This window comes from Neopsephotus bourkii, unplaced genomic scaffold (genome assembly GCF_033783945.1).
Source record: "Neopsephotus bourkii isolate Nb327-2 ecotype Australia unplaced genomic scaffold, CSIRO-AGI_Nbou_v1 NB_593, whole genome shotgun sequence".
Classification (NCBI taxonomy): Eukaryota; Metazoa; Chordata; class Aves; order Psittaciformes; family Psittacidae; genus Neopsephotus; species Neopsephotus bourkii.
This window is the reverse complement of record NW_026901094.1, coordinates 1,129,781-1,151,512: the sequence shown is the minus strand read 5'-3', so window position 1 is coordinate 1,151,512 and position 21,732 is coordinate 1,129,781. Positions and strand designations below refer to the sequence as shown.

General features: G+C 46.9%; 1 protein-coding gene across 13 annotated transcripts in view; it reads left to right on the top strand.

Annotated features, from left to right (window-relative positions):
- CAMTA1 (calmodulin binding transcription activator 1) overlaps positions 1 to 21,732 on the top strand; it is a 286,114-nt gene that overhangs the window by 121,973 nt on the left and 142,409 nt on the right. For all 13 annotated transcript variants that reach the window (XM_061351579.1, XM_061351580.1, XM_061351587.1 and 10 more), the window contains one exon: positions 4,768 to 4,903. In XM_061351579.1, coding sequence (XP_061207563.1) covers positions 4,768 to 4,903 — 136 coding nt within the window. The remainder of the gene's footprint in view (positions 1 to 4,767; positions 4,904 to 21,732) is intronic.

Sequence of the window (21,732 nt, the reverse complement as noted above, 5' to 3'; positions counted from 1 at the left end):
ACACAGGAATTATCACGCTACTCAGTGGAAATGTGAGCAATACTATTGTTAGCTGCTTAAACTAAATACCTGTCTTTGGTACAGCGCAGCTTCCAGAGGACATTCCTGCTTAGGCTGCTCTGGACAAGGTCTGGCTTCCTGTATTGGTAGGAGGAGAAGAGCTGCTCTCTCTGGTCACATTGGGAACACCACACGTGAGCTGTAGCTGGTTTCCCAGAATGGATGGGAAATACCAGCCTTGGTCTTTATCCGTAGGGTATTAAAGTGATGCTTCAGAGGAGTCTGTGCTCTCGTGATCGGAGTGGTTCCCTTAGAGGTTATTTTGCTGTCAGTGCACCTCATTTCTAGCTCCGGGACCCTGCTGGGGTTTTCTCTTGTGTTTTTCTCCCCTCTGCCCTCAAAATGAGAAGGATTTGGTTTGCCTTTTGTTTTTCCCTTGGTTAAATAACTCTTTCTTGCTGCGTTACCCCAGGCATAAGGGGAATGGAGGTAGCTGCTCCCAGGCAGAGCCTGACAGCACCCAAATTTACCTGGGACAAGAACTCTCCCTGGGTTCCAGAGCCCCCCGAAGCTCAGGGCAGTTCTTGAGTGCACAAAAGTGATTTAAAATAGCACATAACTGATAAACTCCCTGGAAACTCCCGGCCTCAGTCAGGAAGCATTTCCTCAGCAGGTTTTATTTTCTCTTTGTAGATATGTTTATGGTCCTGAGATAGAGATATTTGAGTTGAGAAGCAGATCTGATAAATGGAGGCACAGGAACAAGCCAGGATGGCCCAGGATGTGCTGTGGCTTTGCCAATGTGAGGCCTGGCAGTGGGGCTGCCTGATTTTCCCATTTGCCTCCTCTGGGAGGTTTTTAATACTCAGTATTTTGGGCTGTTCCAGATCATTATGGCACAGAGAAATGGTTTCCTGATATAAAACAACCCTGTCTGACTCAGAGTTTGGCTGTTGATATCTTCACAAGCCTGCAGTTTCTAACTGGTGTGCCTTAAGGTGTATATCAGAGAAGGTCATCATCTAGATGATGCTGTTGAGGGAGGCACAGTGAGGAAGCTTCTAGAAACAGAAGCAGGGACGTGGGAGGATGGTCACATCTTGCATTGAAAGCATTGATGATACAGGTTTTTCTCTGTATTGTTTTTAATTGGCTCTATATGTTAAAAGTAGAAGGATTGTTAATGGTTGAGTTAATCAGGATGACTAACTGTGATGAGCAAAGATACTGGATGAGTCTTCTGTGGAGTTCACTTTTGGCAACAAAACGTGATGCTATTGAACGTGAATGGCAGCAGAGTAAATGTTTACTGAGAAGTCAAATCCTGTTATTAGTTGTATTACTATTATTAATGCTGTTATCCCTGTTCCCTGTTTTCTGGATGTGTCAAGAACAAGTATGGAGAGGAAAACCACGCAGCACATTCATAGAAATAAGCCTTAGCACGGGAAATGTGGTACTGGATGGAGTTGTTCAATGAAGATACCTCCTCCATAGCTGCTCCATCGCTCTCCATCACCACAGCCTGTGGAGGACACCACAGGGGCTATTGTCTGCAGACAAAGCTGCCATGCTTTGAACCTGGTTGCATTCTCTGCAGAGACTTTGCCATTGGGAAGATGGTTTAGGGCAGCTTTTGGTCCTGCTAAGGCAGCAGAGCCCCAGATGTTGCTTGGTTTGACCTCCGCAGGCATGCACTGTTCAGACAGAAGTATCTGGAGGATGCCCTTTTGCAGCACTGGCATCTGATCAGTCCAATATAGCCCCAGAGGACTGGTTTTGGGGTAAGACTTTGTCAGCAGGTGCCCAGTGCTTTTATAGTGCTTTGCAGGCTTCAGATCTGATCCTGATCTTAAGGAAATGCTTTACTTGGCAGCCCACAGCAGTCCTGTGATACGGTACAAAAGCCAACTTTGCACTGGCACACGCTTGTTCCGTTCTGTTTGTTGGAGCCGCGGGTAATTACTCCCATCCTTAATGAATAGCATTACTTTCACTGATGAACACGAAGGCTACATGCTGGAAGGAGGAGGTAAGGATTAAGTTTTATGGCCTACCGCTGCTATGAAAAAGAGCATCTAGGTACCAATTAATGTCCCCTTGATGGGATTAGCCATTGCGCTAACTGCAACTCTGGATGAAATTGCTAAGTCTGTTATTTTAGACTTTAACTTCTTAAATATTGTAGACACAAAATAAATGAACTTTCATCTTAAATGCAAATGACATTCAATTCTAGAGACAAAAAAATCCATTCTATTTATGTTTCCGTGTGATTTATACCTCTTCCTACATGGATAAGGCGGCTCCTGAAGTCTTTATTTCATCTCTGCAGAGTTTAAAGATGAGGTGAATTTCAGATGTAGTCTGGGTTTCCTTTGGTTGCCATGCTCATCATCTCAATGCTAAGTGAGGACAGGGGGGATTTTACCAGCAGTGGCCTCTCCCTGCGAGGTGACACATTGCTGTGTCCTCAGCAGAGGACCCATGCTGGAGTCTGAACATCTCTGTTCAGTTCATGGGAAGCTTCTCCAGCCACGCTCAGCAGGGCAGCGATCACTGTCCTCTCATAGGAGGTGTGGTTAACCAGGACTCCTGCTGTAGTGTCAGGATTAGCTGGGATGCAGGTGGGAGTGATGGCAGCGTGCTGGACCGTGACACCATCAGTTGGTCCTGCTGTGCTCCGGGATGCAAATGTGGTGCTCTGTGAGCTCTTACGTGGCTTTGGTTTCCAGTCAGGGTGTCCTCATGCTTGTCACTGGCTTGTTTTACTCCCGTTGGAGGAGTTACAGCTCTCAGGATGAAGGCATTTTCAAGGACTTCATCCTCTTTGTGTTCCTTGGGAAACAAGGGCAGAGATCCAGTGCACTGATTTCCTACAGGGCTCTGTCAGCCTTTAAGGGTTTCCTTCAAGACTCCAGCCAGTTTTCTGCATCAGTTGGTTGCTCCTTTGGGGGAGTGGAAGTTGATTTCTCGTTATGGCCATGCATAGACTCAGAAGATGGGAGGTAACCTCTTCTTGCTGTCTCCTGACCCTGTGGTAACTTTGCAGCCAGAGAAAACCAAGCTAACAGTCACGCAGGATAAAACCCACCATAATCCCGACCGTAAGCTTATGCTCCAGCATAAGTGGTAAGATAAAAGGTGAATTTTAGAGCCATGGACCTTCTCAGGGAAGGGTTCTGGCTGGTCTTATTCCATTGTCCTGGAAAAAAAAGAGTTGCTTTTGGCTTTGCAGTATTTGCAATTCCCTTTTGGCAAGCCAGGCTCCCCAGGCTGTAAATCATAGCTTTCATTAAATGATACATCTGACATTTACCAAATCTTGCTGGGACAATTCAGAAGGAGCCAGTTGCACTGAACTGCCTTATTAATACTGCAGTAACGAGATTAAGGGAAGAGCTCGGTCGTTCAGGCCAAGGGGACTTGATGAGCACAATGGAGAGGCAGATACAAAGCATCAGTTGACCAAAATGTCCTGATCTTAACTTGTTTTGTGTTAGTTCCTATGAGAGTGGCTGGGATGGGTCCGGAGCTGGAGGTGAGCATCCTCAGAGCCTGGGCAGCCCCAGGCAGGAGCAGCTCCCACCAGTGTGCTTGTTCACTTTAACAATTAGTCTGAAAATGGAATTTAGCATCCTCTTCCTGGCTGTAGCAGGAACAATTCGGGCAAAAATAGCCCTTATGCTGTTGTGGCTGTTTGTGAGAGCTGCCGTGGTAAATAACAGGGGAGAGGCAGGGAAGCATCACAACTCTCATCAATACTTAAGACAAAAGGCTTTCTGCTTTGCAATTACTCTTCTTGTCCTTTCCCATCCTTCCCCCAGGCCACATGCAAGGAACCTAAATAGAGATCAGGCAGCTTTTAAATGCCACAGGCTCATAAAAAAGGAAATTCAGCATTGTAAGGTTGCTGCCTACTTGGGTCTGTAAGCAGTGCACCATCCTGCAAGCTCCACACAGTGGGACCAGCAATAACTGCACTGCTGGTGCCAAGAGCTGCCCTTGCCTGGGGCTCCTGAGCATCATTTGGAGGGGACAAGTGATGTGCCTGGGCAAGGGCAGGTCCCCACTGTCACACCCAGGCTCATGGGGATTTTGGGGTGCCGTGTGGATGGGGCAGCAGCAGTGATTGTGCTTTGTTGTTGTGATTTGCCTTTTGGTGTTCCCAGCCTGAACTGGATAAATAGAGTGAATTATTGTACATGAGCAAGGCAAAGTACGTGTCTCCCCTGCTGCTGGGGGGTCACATCCTAGGGTTTGCGCCATTCTCCTCCTCCCGGTTCCTTTGCTGTAGTTTGCTGCCTTTTTTTGTTACAGCAGCAACCCCTTTCTTGTCTCCTTGCAAATAGATTTGAAATGCTATTGCCCTTCCTTTGTTATCCCAGGAATTGGCTGGAGGGAGAGAAATTGCCTATGCAAAATTAACAACAACCCTTTCTTCCTTAACTTCCCTTCTGCTTTTCAGCATTTAGCTGAGCCCGATCACAATAAATCCTGTGAAAATGCTGGCTTGCTCTTGACAAGATTCCCTCTTTTCTTGAAACCTGGCACACTTCCTTCATTAGCTACAAGGTTCTCAAGTGAAATCTTGCAGATTGCAAAGCATCCGTTATCCCAGCAGCAAAAAGTGAATGTTTCTATCGCACCAAATACAGGCTATTGCTTTTCCCTGGAGACTTCCACTGGCCTCTAGCACTTTGCTTCATGAACTCTCTTAGGGTGTTTGTTTTCTTTAAGTAATCCAAACCTGTTTCTTGTTTTCAGACCGCAGAATGGTTCTATGATCCTGTACAATAGGAAGAAGGTGAAATACAGGAAAGATGGGTATTGCTGGAAAAAAAGGAAAGATGGGAAAACCACCAGAGAGGATCACATGAAGCTGAAAGTCCAAGGAGTGGAGGTAGGAAACCAGCTGGGGATGGTTTGGGTGGTGGCTGGGTTGGGCTGCCCAAAACACGACACGATGGGGCTATCCACACGTTCAGGAATGCGCTGAATTCCAGCTTCCACACATGTCCCTTGTTACTGCTTTGGTCAGAACCTGAAGATGGCTTCACACTTGAGTGTGTTGCTGCTCTCTGGGCGTCATGAGGTTGTGCAGCTGCAGCATGGAAGACAGACATGGAGGTGTCTTCACCCCAAGCAGCTTCTGGCAGAACATGTGCTGGCTGTAGCAGGTACTTTGGGTGACCAAACATTTTGGGGGGGGTGTGTGTTGCTAAGATGCTTTATTATTATTCATGTTTTATACTGTGTAAACTATGTATAGATTTTCACAGTTAGTTTTTGGTAGTGATTGCCATGGTTTTCCTTATGGTTGTGAAGTGTTGGCCCTACACTGTGCAGAAGTTGAATTGATGTTGAATTCATACCAGAATCAGACTCTGGTTCAAGAACTGTTTGGAAGGAGGCTGTTGCTCTCCCCATGGTGTGTATTCATTCAGAGGGATTCGGATGGGTGATTCACCTGACAGGGGTTTTGGAATGAGCCTTTTTGTTCTAAAATGTCCTGTTTGACACTATCGTTCTTCCTTAAACTCCTTCTGTGTGAGGAAAGAGCTGTTTGAGTGCTCTGATCACTTCTGGTGTTAAAGGTCTGCACCGATGCGGATAAGAAGCACATTTACTTAACTTCTTCAATATTTTATTCAATGGGAACTACATTTTCTGATAGAAGCCCAACTGCAGAGCTTTGCCTCGCTTAGTTACTAAGGCAGTAGGACTGCATTCCTGCATTTGATACTGAATCCGGGGTCAGAATGATAACAGGGTTTTAAAATGTGTAATGGTGGCTGTGTCATCAAAACATACTCTGGTTTCAGCAAGCTAATAGTGAAGCCATGAGGGTAGACACTTGTATAAGCTGTGTTGATAGCCACAGCACCACCATGGACAGGAGGCAGCACACGGGTACATGGTCGTAGCACAGAGCATAGCATAGAACAGTGGTGTTCAGTCACAGGCAAAGCTTAACCTGGATCTCGAGGTGCATCCAGCAGCCTTCAGGCTGGACTTAGGGCTAAGCTGAGCTTTCCAGCCTCACCCCTGGCTTGTCTTGGCAGATGGTTTGCATTGCATTAACCCTTATGGTGATGGGTACCGCACTGGGGTTCGATGCCTGTGCAGCATCACCGGGAATGGGAAGCGGCCAAGTGCCTGGAATCCACCTCAGGCTCCAACTTCCTCCTGGGCAATTTGTCATTCTTACGTTCTGTCTGCTTTAATGAGGTTTTGGGGTTTAAAATAGTATTAAATGGATTGCATTATATTACACCAGAGAGGCATAACTTTGTTCCATAATTTTTACATCCAATAACAATGTTTTATTATGACAAGCACAAAAAAAAACCCCAAACCCAGAAGAAGGCAGCAGAATAGGAATTGTGCATTGTTTTGTTTCGGGTTTGCAGAGCGTGATTTCATTAACTCCTGTGAACCTTAATGATGCAGAATACCAAAGCCTGCACTGCAGGACTGAACTGGAGGGGGTTGTTAGTGACCACTGGCCACTGCACGTGATAAGATAAAGACTTTCTGGCCTGTTTTGTCAAAGCTGGAGCCATCAGCCCCTAGATCTAGTGCCTGCCCATGCGTGTGGCCATCACTTTGAGCTCAAATAGCCCTGCGCTGAGCCCAGTAATTTCTGTGTTATTGAAGTGTGTCTTGGGGAAGGTAAGCAATCTGCAGTTGAAGATACTGGGGCTGGAGAGCCTCTGCACAGCGCTCAGGGTTTCCTCCTCTGGCTGATCGCATTCGCCACTTAAGAAAATAAGTGTCCAGGTACTTGCTCTGTGATGTACCCGTGTTTGGCCATTCATTCTTGCGTTTTTCTTCAGCTTAAGAGCCCTCTAGTCCCTGGTGTTTTATCTCTGAGGAGGTACTTACACCCTCTCATCAAGTCCTCCCTCAATCTTCCCTCTGAGAAGCCAAACAGAGCCCGCTCTGAGCCTCCTGGCTTTGGTGGATGTGGGATGCAGCCAGCTCTGGAGCTGACAGTCTTGCAGCACTAACCCAGCTCCTGAGCCAGCACTGAACAGCGAAGGGCAGTTTTCAGTGGAGGAACACAGCTCCTGTGTGGATCTGTGTGTTAACTGCCACTAAGGGTTATCAAAACCTGGATAGATCATCTGCATGCTGAAAAGACATTGATGGGTTTATTTTCCTTGGGTATCAGAGCATACAAAGGAACCAGTGATTCAGGTTGTCATACCTGAGGTGTGCAAAGGCAGCAGAAGAGAAACCAGCAGGGACAGGCAAGTAGAGATTTGGGTCTAATATGTACCTCCTGCATAAACCTGGGTCTGAAGGCATTGGGTCCGTACTCTTGTGCTGAGTGTGCCTGCAAGCCTGCCCTTGTTTCCCAAAGGCTGGAGGGAAAGCAGTGGAGCTCTTACTCAGGCAGAATTATGTATTTGTGACCTTCTACACGAGTGACTCGATCAGTACCGTGCTACTTCACAGATAGCCTCATGGGGTTATCTTTCTGATATCATCCTAATAGGAAGCGATGTTCTTTACTTGGACACACAGGCAACAGATCAGATTTAAAATAATAGAAAAAGGCTTTTTTCAGAGCTGGAGTGATAGTGTAGTTAGCCACATTAGGGTTTAACAGGGCATGAAATAACTGTCTGCCTTGTGGCACTGCCAGGTCATCTCCGCCGCTCCTGCAGCCAGAAGATAAATAGGTATCATTGTGGCACTGATGGAAAAATACTTGCAGAGCCGAGAGCCAAGAGCATCGACAGCATCCAAACAGCTTTGGAAGCTGCAGCTCACAGGCAAGGAGGAGAAACACGTTGTTGGCCCATGAAGCTACTGACCAGCCAGTTCTGAAGAGGGACTTGTGCTTGCAGGTTCAACAATCAAACACTTCCCGAGCATCATCAGTGGGATATTGCTGCATCTTCCCCAGTTTTGGGTCAGGAAGAACACCCATTTTGGAACAAAAAGTTTCCACCAGATGCTTGGAGATATTGGTGTTTAGCAGTACTGTGTTGAAGAATTAAATGAGCATGGACAATGCAGCTAAAGCAAATTTAGGACATAAATAAGGAATAAACTAATTTGAATAGGAATACAGTCATTTAAGTGAGGATTAAGAGGAATAAACTAATTAACAAAGCGGACATTAAATGATAACTGCCTAAAATCCTCAAGCTGTTGTCTTGGTTAGCATCCCTGTGCATGAGGGGTTTGGATATTACTTGGTTAATCTGATGCACAATCCTGTTAGAAAATGCTGGATAAACCAGGAAGGAGAAGTTAATTTGGCCTTTCCCTTAATATACCTCTGTGCAATTCTTTGTGGAATCCATTCAAAATCTCCAGTCCGTGATCCTTTTAAAAATCCCAATTAATTAGGATCCCTGGTGATGTGTTCCTCATCAAGTCACATAATTAAAACTTTTAACTAATAAATAATAGTGATGGGGATGTTGGAATGGCTTTAACGTCATTTGGGATGGTGCTGCCCCGGCGGCAGCCGGTTGGCTCAGCTGATCTTGTTGGGTGAACCTTTCCATGTGCCTCTGAATGGGTTCATAGTTAATGGCAGCTAAAAGTGAAGTGAGGTCTTACTTTTATAGTGAATTTCCCTCTTGTCGTCTGTGGTTGGGAAGGTCAGGGCTGATTCTGTTGCTCTTTATCCTAAATTGAGGATCTTCCTGTCTCTCCAACCCCAGTGCTGAACAACAGTTGGGGACAAGGGTTCTCCCAAACCTGGGTCCTCTCTCAGCTTGAGCACCACTACCCATGATGTGACTGCAGAAGGACTGCCAGGAGCCTGGTGCTCCAGAGAAATCCATCAGCTTTAGCAGCTGCAGCACAGGGATGCTCCCATTCCAGCACCGAGTGTGAATGGGACTGGCTCTGCCAGTGGAGCAGTGACCAGCACCAGCAGCCCCAGCTCATCCATCAGCCTTGATTTAGTCTGACACCACTAATTTCAGATGGGAGAGATCAGGGGACAAGAGGAATGAGCCAGGGCTCACATATTTGACATGGCTTGTTCTCCCATATGCAGATGTATGTTACCTCAGTGCAATATGAGCATCTTTATAAATTCCTTAGGAAAAAAAAAGAAAAGGAAAACTTGATTTAAGTCTTATTATGAGAGAAACTTCCCTGTGGAGATGGAGATGCAGAGTATCAATTTTGTATGCAGGACTTGTATTTAATTAATATCCTAACAGTCCCTTAACACTATCACAGATTAGTCCACAAGGACAGGAAGGAAAATTTTAGATTATTCAGTTACTGAGTAAACCCTGGGACATCCCCATCAGAGCAGGCAGGAGGGTTCTGCAGCATCGGGGTCTGCAGACCCCATGGACCAGCCTTGGCTGCATGGCTGTAACAGTGAATTCACCCTTGGAGCACATGAGGTGGGGAGACGCATGACAAACAGGGACTTTTCCTTTTAGTAGACGACCAAATGGGCTTCTCTGTGTTGTGAAAAATAACCCATCATGGAATATTGAGCTGCAAAGTGTTTCTGTATCTCTCAATTCCCTGCTATTGTCAGTGAGGTTTACTTGTAAGTTATTACTGGAAGGTGACAGCAGCTTCTGAGGTGGCACGCTCCAGCAGCACTGATCTGGAGAGCTGTTCCTGGGATGCTCTGATCCAATTCCCTCTAATTTACACGGGCTTTGCTCGCCCTCAGAGGTGAGCTGTGTAGTTTGCAAACTAATTAGGGCTGCAGCGTTCACTCGGGCTGCTGCTTAATGCATGCCAGAGAAATGGCTTTGGAGGAGAAATGAGAGTTTAATGTGGAAGGCTTCCTGCAAATATGACACACACGTGTGCATACATAAACGCAGCCCTGAAAGTGAAGGAGAAAAACTGCTCGAGGAGTGACAGGTCTTAGATGAATCTATTCTTTCTCATCATTGGTTAACAGTATTTTCCTCGCATCTCTCTGACTATTTGACTATTTGCCATTTCTAACCAGCCTCTCCCTTAATCTCCCATAACTCATTAGAGGGCACAGAGTCCAACAGCATCTCCCCACTTGCCCATGGCATGTCCATCTCTACAGTGGGCTCATACAGAAATGTGGAAGGTGCTGGCTCCTCATCAGCTGGAGCTGGATTTTATCCTCTCACCTATTTTAGGTGGTGTTTGCAGCATCCAGAGCGTAGGGTTGTGACTGCATCTCAGTGATTCATACGTCTCTGGTAGTCCTCGGAAATCAGAGGGATGGTTTACCGTTCCTGAAGGGGAATATGGATTATCATTAAATCTGGAATGGGTCTCCTGAGAGTCTCCTCTTGAAGGGAACATACATATCAATAATTCCTTTTCTATATCAGGATCCTAATGTATTCACTTGCAGTAACATAAATTCACAGCAAATGGTCGTGGGCTTTGGCATCTTTTCCTAACGTCCTACACATATTGAGGAAGTTTTATTCTTAGCAGACCTGTAACGTACCTAATCCTTTAATTGTCGTAGCTTCTTTTACAGTGTGCAACTTCAGCAGTAAAAGCTGTCTTCGTATCTGGGTGTCTCAGAATGAAGATTCAGCTGCGATCAGGGCCACTGCTGTAAGATACCAAATGGCTGCACCCTGTTGTAGTGCATGATACCTCTGGTAAGAGGCTGGTGAAAATAGCAGAAAGGCTGAGAAATGGGAGCTCAATGATGGATACTGAGGATGTGATGTAGCATCAGGTGAGGAGCCCTCAAAGCCAGCCAGAAATGGCAGGAGTAGGGGATTCATTTGAGTGTATGTGGGGGTCCAGACCCCTTTATGGGTGATGGGCAAGTGGCCCATGGGCAAGCTCTGCACGAGGGAAGGTCACCATCCCTTCAGCACAAGGCAGCAGGTTTGCAGTAGTGGTTCAGGTAATGGCTTTGTAATTGGCTGCATCACTTATTTTTTCCCTGTTTAATAAATAGCGTGAATAAAGCTGAGCCACATGTGGTAGGATTGTAATTCAAATCCCATTCAGTAAAGCCCGAGCATTTCTCATTTAGCATGTAAAGGCAGCTTCAACGTAAATTATTCCAAAAGGATCTCTGTGGACTAACGACATTAGCGTCTGGATGGATTGAAATTGTTGGGAGTAATTGATGCTGCAACTGCACCACAGATGAGGAACTGGTGCCCTGCTCTAGTGGAAGGTGTCCCAGCCCATGGCAGGGGGTTGGAACTGGATGATCTTTAAGGTCCCTGCCAACCCAAACCAACCTGTGGTTCTGTGATGATGGGAGTTTGCACATTTGGATGAGGAGGAATCAGGAGGCTGAAGGGGTCTAAAGAAATAGGGTGAAAAGCATCAGCTCCTGCATTAGGCTCTGTGCCTTGGGATGGAGGCTGTTCCAGTTTCTCCATCTTCCTCTTGATTTGTCTTCTGCGTGCTTCTGTCTGTACCACTTCCCAAACCAAACCAACCCAAATGTAACATATATAGACTTGTTTTCTTTAGTAAGGATGGGTAAATAATCTACATTAGAACAAGTGTGCAGACACAGAAGCAGCTCACAGACACCCCTGTCCCCCCTCTAAAACAAGAGGTTTGTGTCACTGCAAAGGCTGCTCGGGGCAAATACGCATTGACATTTATATTGACTATTTCGGTTTAGAGAAATCCAAAATGAAATATATTTTCTGCCAGCTCTGTGGGAAAATCCATTTATGAAAACAAAATCCAATCGGAGATGTACAGATTGGTGGCCAGAAGTGGAATATTTTGAACATAAAATAGATGGAGATTGGATTGCTGGCACTGGGGTCTCGGTTGAACATGCTGGAGTGGAGGTGGGAGTGGAGGTTTATCCCCCAAACTTGATCCCAGTGTTTGCAATTTAGATGAGTTTCCAGCAAAGCAGAATAAGCATGGATACCTTTTGGACGGAGGCAATGGGCTGCATCTACTCTTCTGACTATGTTCTTACCCTTGTGCATGCACAGAGAAGGGCTGACTCCAAGACTGAAGCCTTTAACCACAGGTCGCTCATCCCAGGGCTCCCGGGGCGTTTCCAGTGGGATGCAGCACGGTGAGGGTGAGGTAAAACCATTGCCTTTCCTCACAAGATGAAGAGGTTTCCTCTTCCTGTGGGGATCGCTGTGATTGCACGGAGGATCCAGATGCTGAAGCAGCATGTGCCTTGTAATCTTGTAATTGCATTGTGGGCTGTGACGGAGATAAGGGCTTCCACTGGAAGCGAGGAGCCTCCGTGCCTGCGTTCCGCACCCAGGTTTTAATGTGTTTGTATGTCTGTCTGTCTTTCTTCCTCTCTTTCTTTCCCGGGGGTTGGAAGGGAAAGCAGGTCTCGTTTGCTGGATTGCTGCTAAGTTTGTGTGCAGCAGAGCTGCGGTAAACACGTTAATGTCCTGAGTTCCTGTTGGAAGTGATGGGTGCTGCTCACCGAGGTGTATGGGGAAGGCTGTGGGAGCAGTCGTGTCAAGGGTTTGAAGGCAGTGGCGTTCCTAATCAAAACCTGGTGTTGTCCCCAAAGGCAGCACAGACACAAGAGCTGGGAAAACAGGATTTCAGGCTCCGTCCTGCACATGTGTGCATTTTAATGGCCACTTTGTAGGATATTATTTACTCTTTTTATAGGCAAGAGATTGGAATTAATCAACCCCAGTGTTTGTACAGCTCTTTGAAAATGAAAAGCGTTAATGGCAGTGCCACCCTCTTGTCAGGAGTGGAAGGGAAGCACAATGGGATGGAGCTGACGGGCACAAGATTGTTGCTGTTCTCCAGCCACTGGATATACTGGGTTTGGAAGTGTGGTGCAGCTTGAGCAAACCAGTGCTTGGTTAGAATGAAGAAACTGATGTTACTGGCTTGGGTGAACTCGGTCTTTGCCATTTTCCATGGCGCAGGCAGTAAGCTCATAGCCAAAGCTGAGATAAGTCAGTTTTCCAGACCCCAGGAATGAGTCTGAAACAGGCGCTGTTCTCTGAACCGTGCCCTGTCTGCTGTAGGTCAGACGAACACTGTGAGGAGTGAGAGCTGTCTTGTCTCAGTGCTACAAGAAAGCACAAGTGACCCTGCTGGCAATTAAAATAGCAGAGCAAGTGTAAATTACTGTGTTTCAGAGGGGGAAAGCCCGTCTCTGTATTCTGTGCTTGTCTCGGGGATGTCACGGCTGTTGGGTTGCGTTTGGCAGCCGCCTCATCTTCACAGAATCTCTTTTCATTATAATTGTATGCTAATGTATTCCTCCATTCGGTGTTCCCATATTCCTGCTGCCATCGCGTGGCTGCTGGGGATTAACAGCACTGGAGCGTGCGGCGCTGTCGGACGCTGGGCCATGGCGATGCTCTCAGCCATCCCTTCCCATAGGAGCATCCCTCCGTCCTGCTCCCCTCGGCTTTTCCAGCCCTGCTGCCGGGCTCTCTGGGGTGCAGCAGTTCCAGATGCGGCTCCTCAGCACCAGGGAGGACTCAGTGTTCATCTGGAAATGCAAAGCTTTGCAAACCTGCACTTGGTTTAGTGTTTTGGTGAGCTCTTACAATAAGGTCCAGTAACCCAGACCGTGTGTAATGGGACTGGGTTTGACCAGGTTACAGATTCAGACCCATAAGTTAATAAATCATGATTTGGATCTCCAGATGGCAAGTCTGAGTGCTGGCATTGGCACATCCCCGTGAGTCGTGGCTGCCTGGCAGCACTGCATTACACAGTGCTTTTGGTAGAAGCTTGGTGAGAAGGGATGTGGTGGATAAAAATCAGTTTTGAGCATTGTCAGTGGTTGTGTTCACTTGAAATAGCTGAGGAGCATAGTCTGAAAATGGTCCATTTCTTTTCCCTTGTACTTTCATTTCAAGAGGCATGTTTAGACCTCAGTGTCTTTCTAATCCCCCCTTGTTGGGATAATGAAAAACCCAAAAGCAGGATCAATTTTTGTGTGTTACATCAGGAACTTCCTTGGGAATCTGTTCAGGTTCCTGCCCTCACTCCAAGCCTTGTGGTTCCAACCACAATCCTGCCCCATCTCCATCCTTAGGGATGCCGAAACCCCAGAGGCCCTTCAGTGCCCAGCTCATTGCACTGTGAGCTGGCACCTCCTGAGCTACAGCGATTGCATAAAGTGTATGAAAGGGTTTTGATTACAAATCCAAACCCTGAAGGTTTATTAATGGCTGGAGGGCACTGGAATTCAATATCTCTGTGTCGTCTTGTCAATTCACAGCATTTTTAAATCCAGAAGCAGTTGAGATGATTCTATATATAGCAACTTTATTTGAATAGTCTGCATAGCTTTCCAAGTAAATATTAATTCCATTAAGCTATAAACTGTTATTTATCATGGCACAAAGCCATAAACTTACTTTACTTAGAATATAGGCAGTAAATTGCATATCCTGGATGAGATACAGCACGCATTGAATTCCAGCAGCAATTCCCAACATATTTGACACGTGTCAGTGTTAAACACGCTTGAACACGAGTTGCAGCTGAAGGTCCTGTGCAAAACCCGCCATAGCTGCGACCCGCAGGGCAGTAAAGCATCACGATGCCAGGGCCAGTGAGCAGAGTGCCACGGAGCAGGAACTCGGATGCTGCTCTGTGCATGTTGTATGTTTGACTTCCCCAATTACCTAAATTACTCATTAAAAGTGCCTCATAATTGCCTGACTCCAAGGCATCGCCAGAAGTCAGGGTTTTAATTATGCTGTTATTCGGTTTAATCTGTACTGCGTTCAGTCTGGTTTCAAAAGAAAGCTTTTCACCAGTTGTTGTTCAGGTGTCTCTGCCAGAGGTGTGGGATGTGGTGGCAGCAGGCAGGACTTTACCTTCATCATAAAGCACATGCGGGGTTAAAGCGGCTGCATCGGCAGGGCTGCTTTGATGCGTGGATCGATTGTTTCTCATGCACAAGCAGCGGTGCAGAGCAGAGCTCCCAGCTCTGCAAGCTCCTGGGCAGAGGATGCATCAACAGATACATCGGGGGATGTTGCACAGTGTTACAGCTTTCAGTCGGGCTTGTGAGCACTGTCACTGATTGCAGCCCTCGGTGCGGAGTGACCTTCAGCAGAGATTAGATCTTCCATTTTATAGCAGAAAACAATATCAGGGAAACATTAATGTTCATCAGCAGTTGGATGTGCTTGTGCTAGCAGAACAGTGAAGGCTATCTGCCAAAACTTATTGACTTGCTGTTGACTTTTACCCACAAAAATAGCTCTTTCTATATGTATGTATATATATAGCCTATGCGAGCTGTGCGGTGAGCAGTGTTGGAGGAAAACCCCAACAGAGTGTTAAATAAAGTAATCAGGGTTTAATAATTTTAGGGTTCGTTTCTTTTCCTTTAACAACTCATAAATATCAGCCAGTTGTTGCCCTAAGCAGATCATAAAGTTCATTATATCATTTTCATAAATGTGTATTTGTGTGAAAAGGGGGGAGAGAAAAAGGCTTGTATCGTAAATATCCATAAGATCAACTGGATTGCCTTCAGTACCAGCCAGATTGAAGCTGTGAGGTTGTCATTGCAGGACTGTTCGGGTATCAGAGGATCTGCTCAGTGTGCAACCACCCAGAATTTGAATTGTAAAAACACCTTTGAAATTGCTCAGCTCCTGATTAAACCAACAAAATCGGAAGTGGACTGGGGATAATTCATGATTTTAACGTTAGATTATCAAAATCAAAGCCAAATGCGTAACGATTGTTGAAAGTCCATTTTAGGAGGAAGAACCCCAAGCAGGAGATTGTTGTGATAGCTGTAAGGTTTCTTGATACCCTGTATCCACGAGGGTACATGAATTAAAATATAGATTGCAAGGTCAAGAGGAACGACTGTGATCATCTGATCTGCACAGCACATGTTGGAAACTTCCACCTCCTGATGCCTGAATTCAGTCCTGATGTCTCATTGAGCCTTAATCTTTCAAATAGACATTGGTCATGATTCAAAGATAGGAGGAGATGGAGAATCTGCTGCATGCTGAGGAATGATGCTTCGAGGGGCTGTTGCTTGTACTGTTCTAATGCTTTGGTTATCGCTGGGCTGGCTCCATCCCATCTCGGTAACCCAGCTGTTGGCAAGAATACCAAGCTGGAGACAGTGTACCAGATACAGCTTAATAACAGGAGGTTGTGGAAACATCCTAATGGGAAATCTGGAAGGGATGACAAATGTGTGCCTGGGGTAGAATCGGTGGGGCTGAAGAAGCCAAAGGTCAGGCTGGTGGGTCTGCATGCAAGAGGCAGAATGATGATGAAGCCATCAGGATATGCAGATAGAAGGGGCTGGGGCAGAGCATACATCCCATCCTATCCCATCACTGAGCCATTTCCCAGCCCAGATGACCGGGAGCCACTCGAGTTTGTTGGTACAAACAAGCTGAGATGCCCTGAACACTGGGACAACACAAGAGGGAAAACTCCGGTGTCAAAGGCCGCTGACACTGGCTTTGGCAGCAATGCACATCCTGCTCGGTGCAGCCAGGGACCTCAGTGCCGGCCAGGAGATGAGTGCAGGCCATGCCCTCAGCCGTGCTCTGGGCGAGAGGCACAAAAGTGAGCCGGGAGAAGCGGCTGACACAGAACCTGACTGTTAATTGTGTTCCGAAATGCTCCTGGTGCCGCGTGGGTCGGTTCCCTCCCTGCTGTGCCACGTTGCTCCTCATGCATTATTTCTGATCTGAGCCCTCCTGTCCCTTCGCGTGCGTGAGTTGATTTTAAACATCATTTCTGTTGCTCTTTCCTGCAGACCACTGACATTCCCCTGTTCCTTGCACCAGCATGGCCTTCCCACCTTGTCCTCCCAGCAGCTGCCCTTGAGCCACTGATGCCTGGTCCTTGCCTGCATCCTGATGCTGCCACCTTTTCTTTGGTGATACCTCGCCTCTTCCTGCATCTCTTTTGGGGCCCTCTCCACCTTTACTGCTTGTAGAGTTTTCCCTGGTTAATGTGGTCTTGTCCTGATTTCCTGCTTGGTTCTATAATTCCCCTTACCCCTTGCGATCCATCCCCTTGTCCATCACCTCTTGCCTCCCAAACCCTGTTCATCTGAGGCTGGATCCAAATATCTTTTCTTCCTCTGCCCTTGTTTGCCTTCCCTGTACTACACTGCCTGTTCTGTGGGGCACGCAACGGGCCTTCATCCTTTTCAGGGTACTGCCTGCGTCTGCAGGGCTGTATAAATGATTAACCACGCTGATGATGAAATGTAGGGCATGGTGTGTTTTTGGATAGGAGCTACATTGCCAGCAAGGATGCATTTTGCTTTGAGAGATGTAAATGCCTTTCACCAAGCAAAAGAATTCCTAGGACCTTCACAAAAGTCCTATTTTTATTGCACAAGGCTCAGAGTAACAAGCAAGGCCTTGAAATAGCTCATCTGTATGGGTGAGGGGGGTTTATTATTGCACATAAACAGAAGTAGCTCTGGCTCTGGATTTTGTGATTTTCCTCCCCAAAACCCTGGACGAATGTGTTCAAAAAGCGCACTCTCAGGAGGGTACAGACCTCTTCCCATCCTCGCTTCTTTGGGGTCACCATTTGAACTGTTAAGCACATAACCATCGTGTTTGTGGTGGAGGAATTCCAGCAGCAGTTTGCTCTTTCACTAAACACAGCAAGTCTCAAGGTGTGCAAGTTTTCCACACTGGTCTGTGGTTTTCCATGCTGGATAAGAGAGAGCAGGGCTTGGCTGGGAAGCAGCCACTCAGCTCAGCTGTTGGCAATTCCCTGTGTAGTCTGGAAAATACAGGGAGCATCCCTGTGACAGCCTGGTGGGGAGTGCAGGTTGAGGGGTAAACCAGACACGGGACAGTGAAAGGAGTTGGTGCTTCCCCAGCCACTGCGGTGCATCCATCAGGCTCTGCCCCATGGATCGTGCCTGGAAGATGTGGGCTGCCTGGCTGCTTCCTTGCACCTTCCCCATGTATTCAGTCAACAGTTACAGCCTGTCAGTTAGGCTAAGTAGGGAGCAACGTGTTTCTGTCATTCCAGCAGCTTCAGTTGCAATGGGCTCCCGTGGGTCGGGCTGGAAGCGTGGTGTGGTTTCCTTCCCATAGCTTCCATCCACTGGATGGAGATGAGGGGGTCGGGTGCAATGGGCAGAAATAGCAGACCCCGAGGGTGGGCAGGAGCCACTCTCTGCTTCCGGAGCTGGGGAAGGTCCTGGGTAATGCCTAAGGGAAGTTCCAAGTGTCGCTCGCTGCCCTCGGGTGGGCTGAGGGAGAGAATCAAAGGGGAGAAGTGAGAAAACTCGTGGGCTTTTGGAACATCAAGCAAAAGCTGTGCACAAGCAAAGCAAAACAAGGAGTTCCTTCAGTTCCCATGGTCGGGCAGGTGCTCAGCACCCCCAGGACATCACAGGTAATGGTGACTTACACCATCAAGACAAACACCATCACTCGGAACATCCCACCCTTCCTCCTTCTTCCCCCAGCTTTACATGCTGAGCATGATATCCTGTGGTATGGAATATCCTTCGGGTCAGTGGGGATCAGCTGAGCCTGGCATCATTAAACTGTGCTGTGAAACACGGAGGAGCCAAGTGAGGAATCAAACCTCCCCCTCCCTCCATACTCTGGTGCCCTGATAAAGTGTTTTCTAGCGAGGATCTTGGAGGAGCATCCTTGTTTTATGAATGACTTTAGGGAAAGGAGCAATCCCCACCAGGAAAGCATCGGGGAGGCTGGATTTTATTATATTTTGCCAGTAAACAAAACCTGGAACATTTAATCCTTGCACAGGTCCTGTGGGATCCCTGTGACGAATGTGAAATGACAGTTGTCACAATATTCTGTATAAATACCCGCCTATTTGCAGGTGTCTGTTCTATTTTTAATGTGATCCCACCTTTCTTGCTGTGAGGGAGAACGGGATGATCGATGGACTCAGCACCTATGTCTATCATTTATATTCTTTGGTTGTTTATAGGATTTCATGGATTTCGATGCCCTGGCTTGCTCGGCACAGTGATTGTTATTACACAGTTCAGTGTGGATTGAGGGGGTGATGCTGAGCTGCTCCCATGGGTTACCGGGGGCTAGCACACAGGTCAGGCCAAGGATGACACATTGAGTTTAATGGGAGTGGAACTCAAAGTGGGGAAACGTATGTATCTAACAACGTGAGGATTTACATGCATGTGGGCCATGCTTGGATCAACCTACAGGCTGTTTCTTTAGCTATAGTTTTACATGTTTGATCTGGTATTAAGCAAACTTTTGTGCGTGGCTGGTACTTTCCCTCATGGATAACATGAGCCCTTAATGTTTTGATTTGCATATATGCATATCTGTTTATACCCATATATATATTTACGTTGCTATAATTTACTTGCACATGTCCAGTGAATTATTCATGAGGGATATTTTGGATTTAAATTCATCAACATCTTGCTGAACGCAGGCTGTAAATGTATTTCTGAGCTCAAAGGTAGGGAATTCACTGTTATATTGGACTTGAACACTTCCTTCTATCTATAGCAAGGGCTTCATTGGAGCCAGTACCCATTGAGCCTCCATCCACTCACTGCAGTGATTCCTGATGTCAGGAACCCAAGTGGGAAGAGCCCATCGCCAGCGCTCATGGCTCTAATGCCTGTTTAACCACAGTACTGACCTGCAGTGGCACACGCCAGCGGGTGGATTTACATCCCGCGCGGGTTTAAGCAGCCTCAGCTTTGGCTATTGAATAAAGCATTTTTGTAGCCTGCTCAAAAGCTTGGAGCTGTGTTTACATTTTAATGGGCACTGCTGCAGAATGGAACATATTTTTATTGCTTACATTTATCAGGGAGAGCAAAAAGCAAGTGCCTGGTTGCAGCTTTGCAGAGAATGCGCTCTTCCAAGTCATCAGTGCATGAGACTATTGAGGGGGAAGCACCGTAGGATCTTTAACTTGTCGGATAACCAAGCTGGGCCCGTGTTTGATTGCCAATATATATTACCAGAAAGAAATGATATTAAAGAATAAAATTTTAAGCAGTGTCCATGTGGAATGAACCAAGCAGGAAGCAGAAAGCTGCATCTCTGTGAAGGGAAACCTCTAATACCTTCACTTAAAACAGCAAAACGAAGCCACACGCACCAGGTTTTGAAATGGCTTGTTCAGAATAGGTGGCAATTGAAGGGTGGTTTGTCTTCATAACAGCACTTGAGGCGTTTTGTCTGGTACTGAGGGAAGCCTGGAAGGGAAGGCAGAGGTATCCCAGTTTTCTGGTGGAACTCCTCCCACTTCAGTGGGAGAATCCCTGTGGATGAAGGAGCAGTTCTCAGTCTGGGTGGTGCCCCATAGGGCTGGTACGAGCAGGGAGGTCTGCCTATGCCCCACCAGGGAGATGCTGCTCTATGGTGGTCCTGCCATGCACCATCAGACCAGCCCCATTCCCTGGGGAAGTCTCTCCATCCTCTCCTGGCCTTCCCAGAAGGCAGCTCATTAAACCCACAAGTGCCATGTAAAAACACACTTGCCGGATGCTTGTGGAAGAGGATGTGTCACTGGCAGCAGGAGCAGAACAGGCCAAGGGTGAGTGATGCTGTGACAAACAGCTTTGTCTGTGAAGCCCAGCGTGGAAACGTTTCAGCCCTGATTGGATGGAAAGCATGGTGCTGATGGATGGGCAGCATCCCATGAGCCACATATTGCCTTAGGAAGTTAATCAGGTGCTTCAGAAAGCTAAACCAAAGTTTTGGGATTGAATATTGAATTGTTATTCAGACCCTGTTTTCCATTGGAAAAAATGAATCTAATGCTCTCAAATCGATTTCTTTGGAAGCAAATTGACTTTGTGTTTTGCTTAGCATGACAGTTTGCAAACAGCAAACACCTATTGGCACATTTACCAAAGGAATGGATTAAATGGTAGTTGAAATAGAAGCTAGTCCCCAGTACATTGTGATCTCAGGCTGTTTTGGTAGCTGGTGTTGGGCAGCTTTCAGCTTGTGCTCCTGTGAAGCATCCAGCTATTTTGAGCCAGTCTGTGACACGTAGCGCTGCACTGTGTCCTGAGATAAATGTGTGTTCTTCACCCTGGGTAATGCACAGATTGGCAGCAGGAATTAGTGCCTGTTTTAATAAGAGAAAGGAGGAACTTAGGGTCAGGAAGTTATCCAGATTCTTCTGGCACACAAAGCACATATGGTGTTCATTGAGCAGGTGATGTCCAGCTCCCAGACCAGGAAAGCGATGGCACAGGAGGAACTGGAAGATCCAATTTCTGACAGTCCTTGTGCTCACACATCCCCATTTGTTCTGCTTCTGCAGCAGTGCCTGGGCACAGAGAGCCCTGTGTGCTCCTCAGAGAGGCCTGTGGTACATCGCCTTTCCATAGGTTTTCCCACCGGTCGCCTGTGGGGATGATTTTGCTGTTTCAAATGCAGATAAAGGGCCAGATCCCCCAGCAGAATTCCACTCTCTTTGTTCAAAAGCCTTGTCTGGCTGTACCGAAGGGAAGGCAAAGACAAAACAGCTCCCTCGGTGCTTAAATCCAAGCCTGAGTGTTTTCCCTGCCACAGTTCCAGCATCCCGGGTGGACCCAGCTCTCCTTGGACCAAAGTGACCTTGGCAATGCTTTCAGTTTGCCCTGGTTCCTCTCTCGCATCGTTGTAACTGGAAAGATGTGGGATTAGAGACTGGTAGGGAAATAAAAATATAACTTAATGGGGCTTTAAAGTAGCGGTAGCTTTGACCTTCAAGGTGAACTCAGCCAAATGACCTTGCAATAAGCCGTTCCCTTCCTGCAGGCACAGTGACATTTTCGAGGCTGTAAAGCATTAAAGAGGGGCAGCTTTCCTGTTT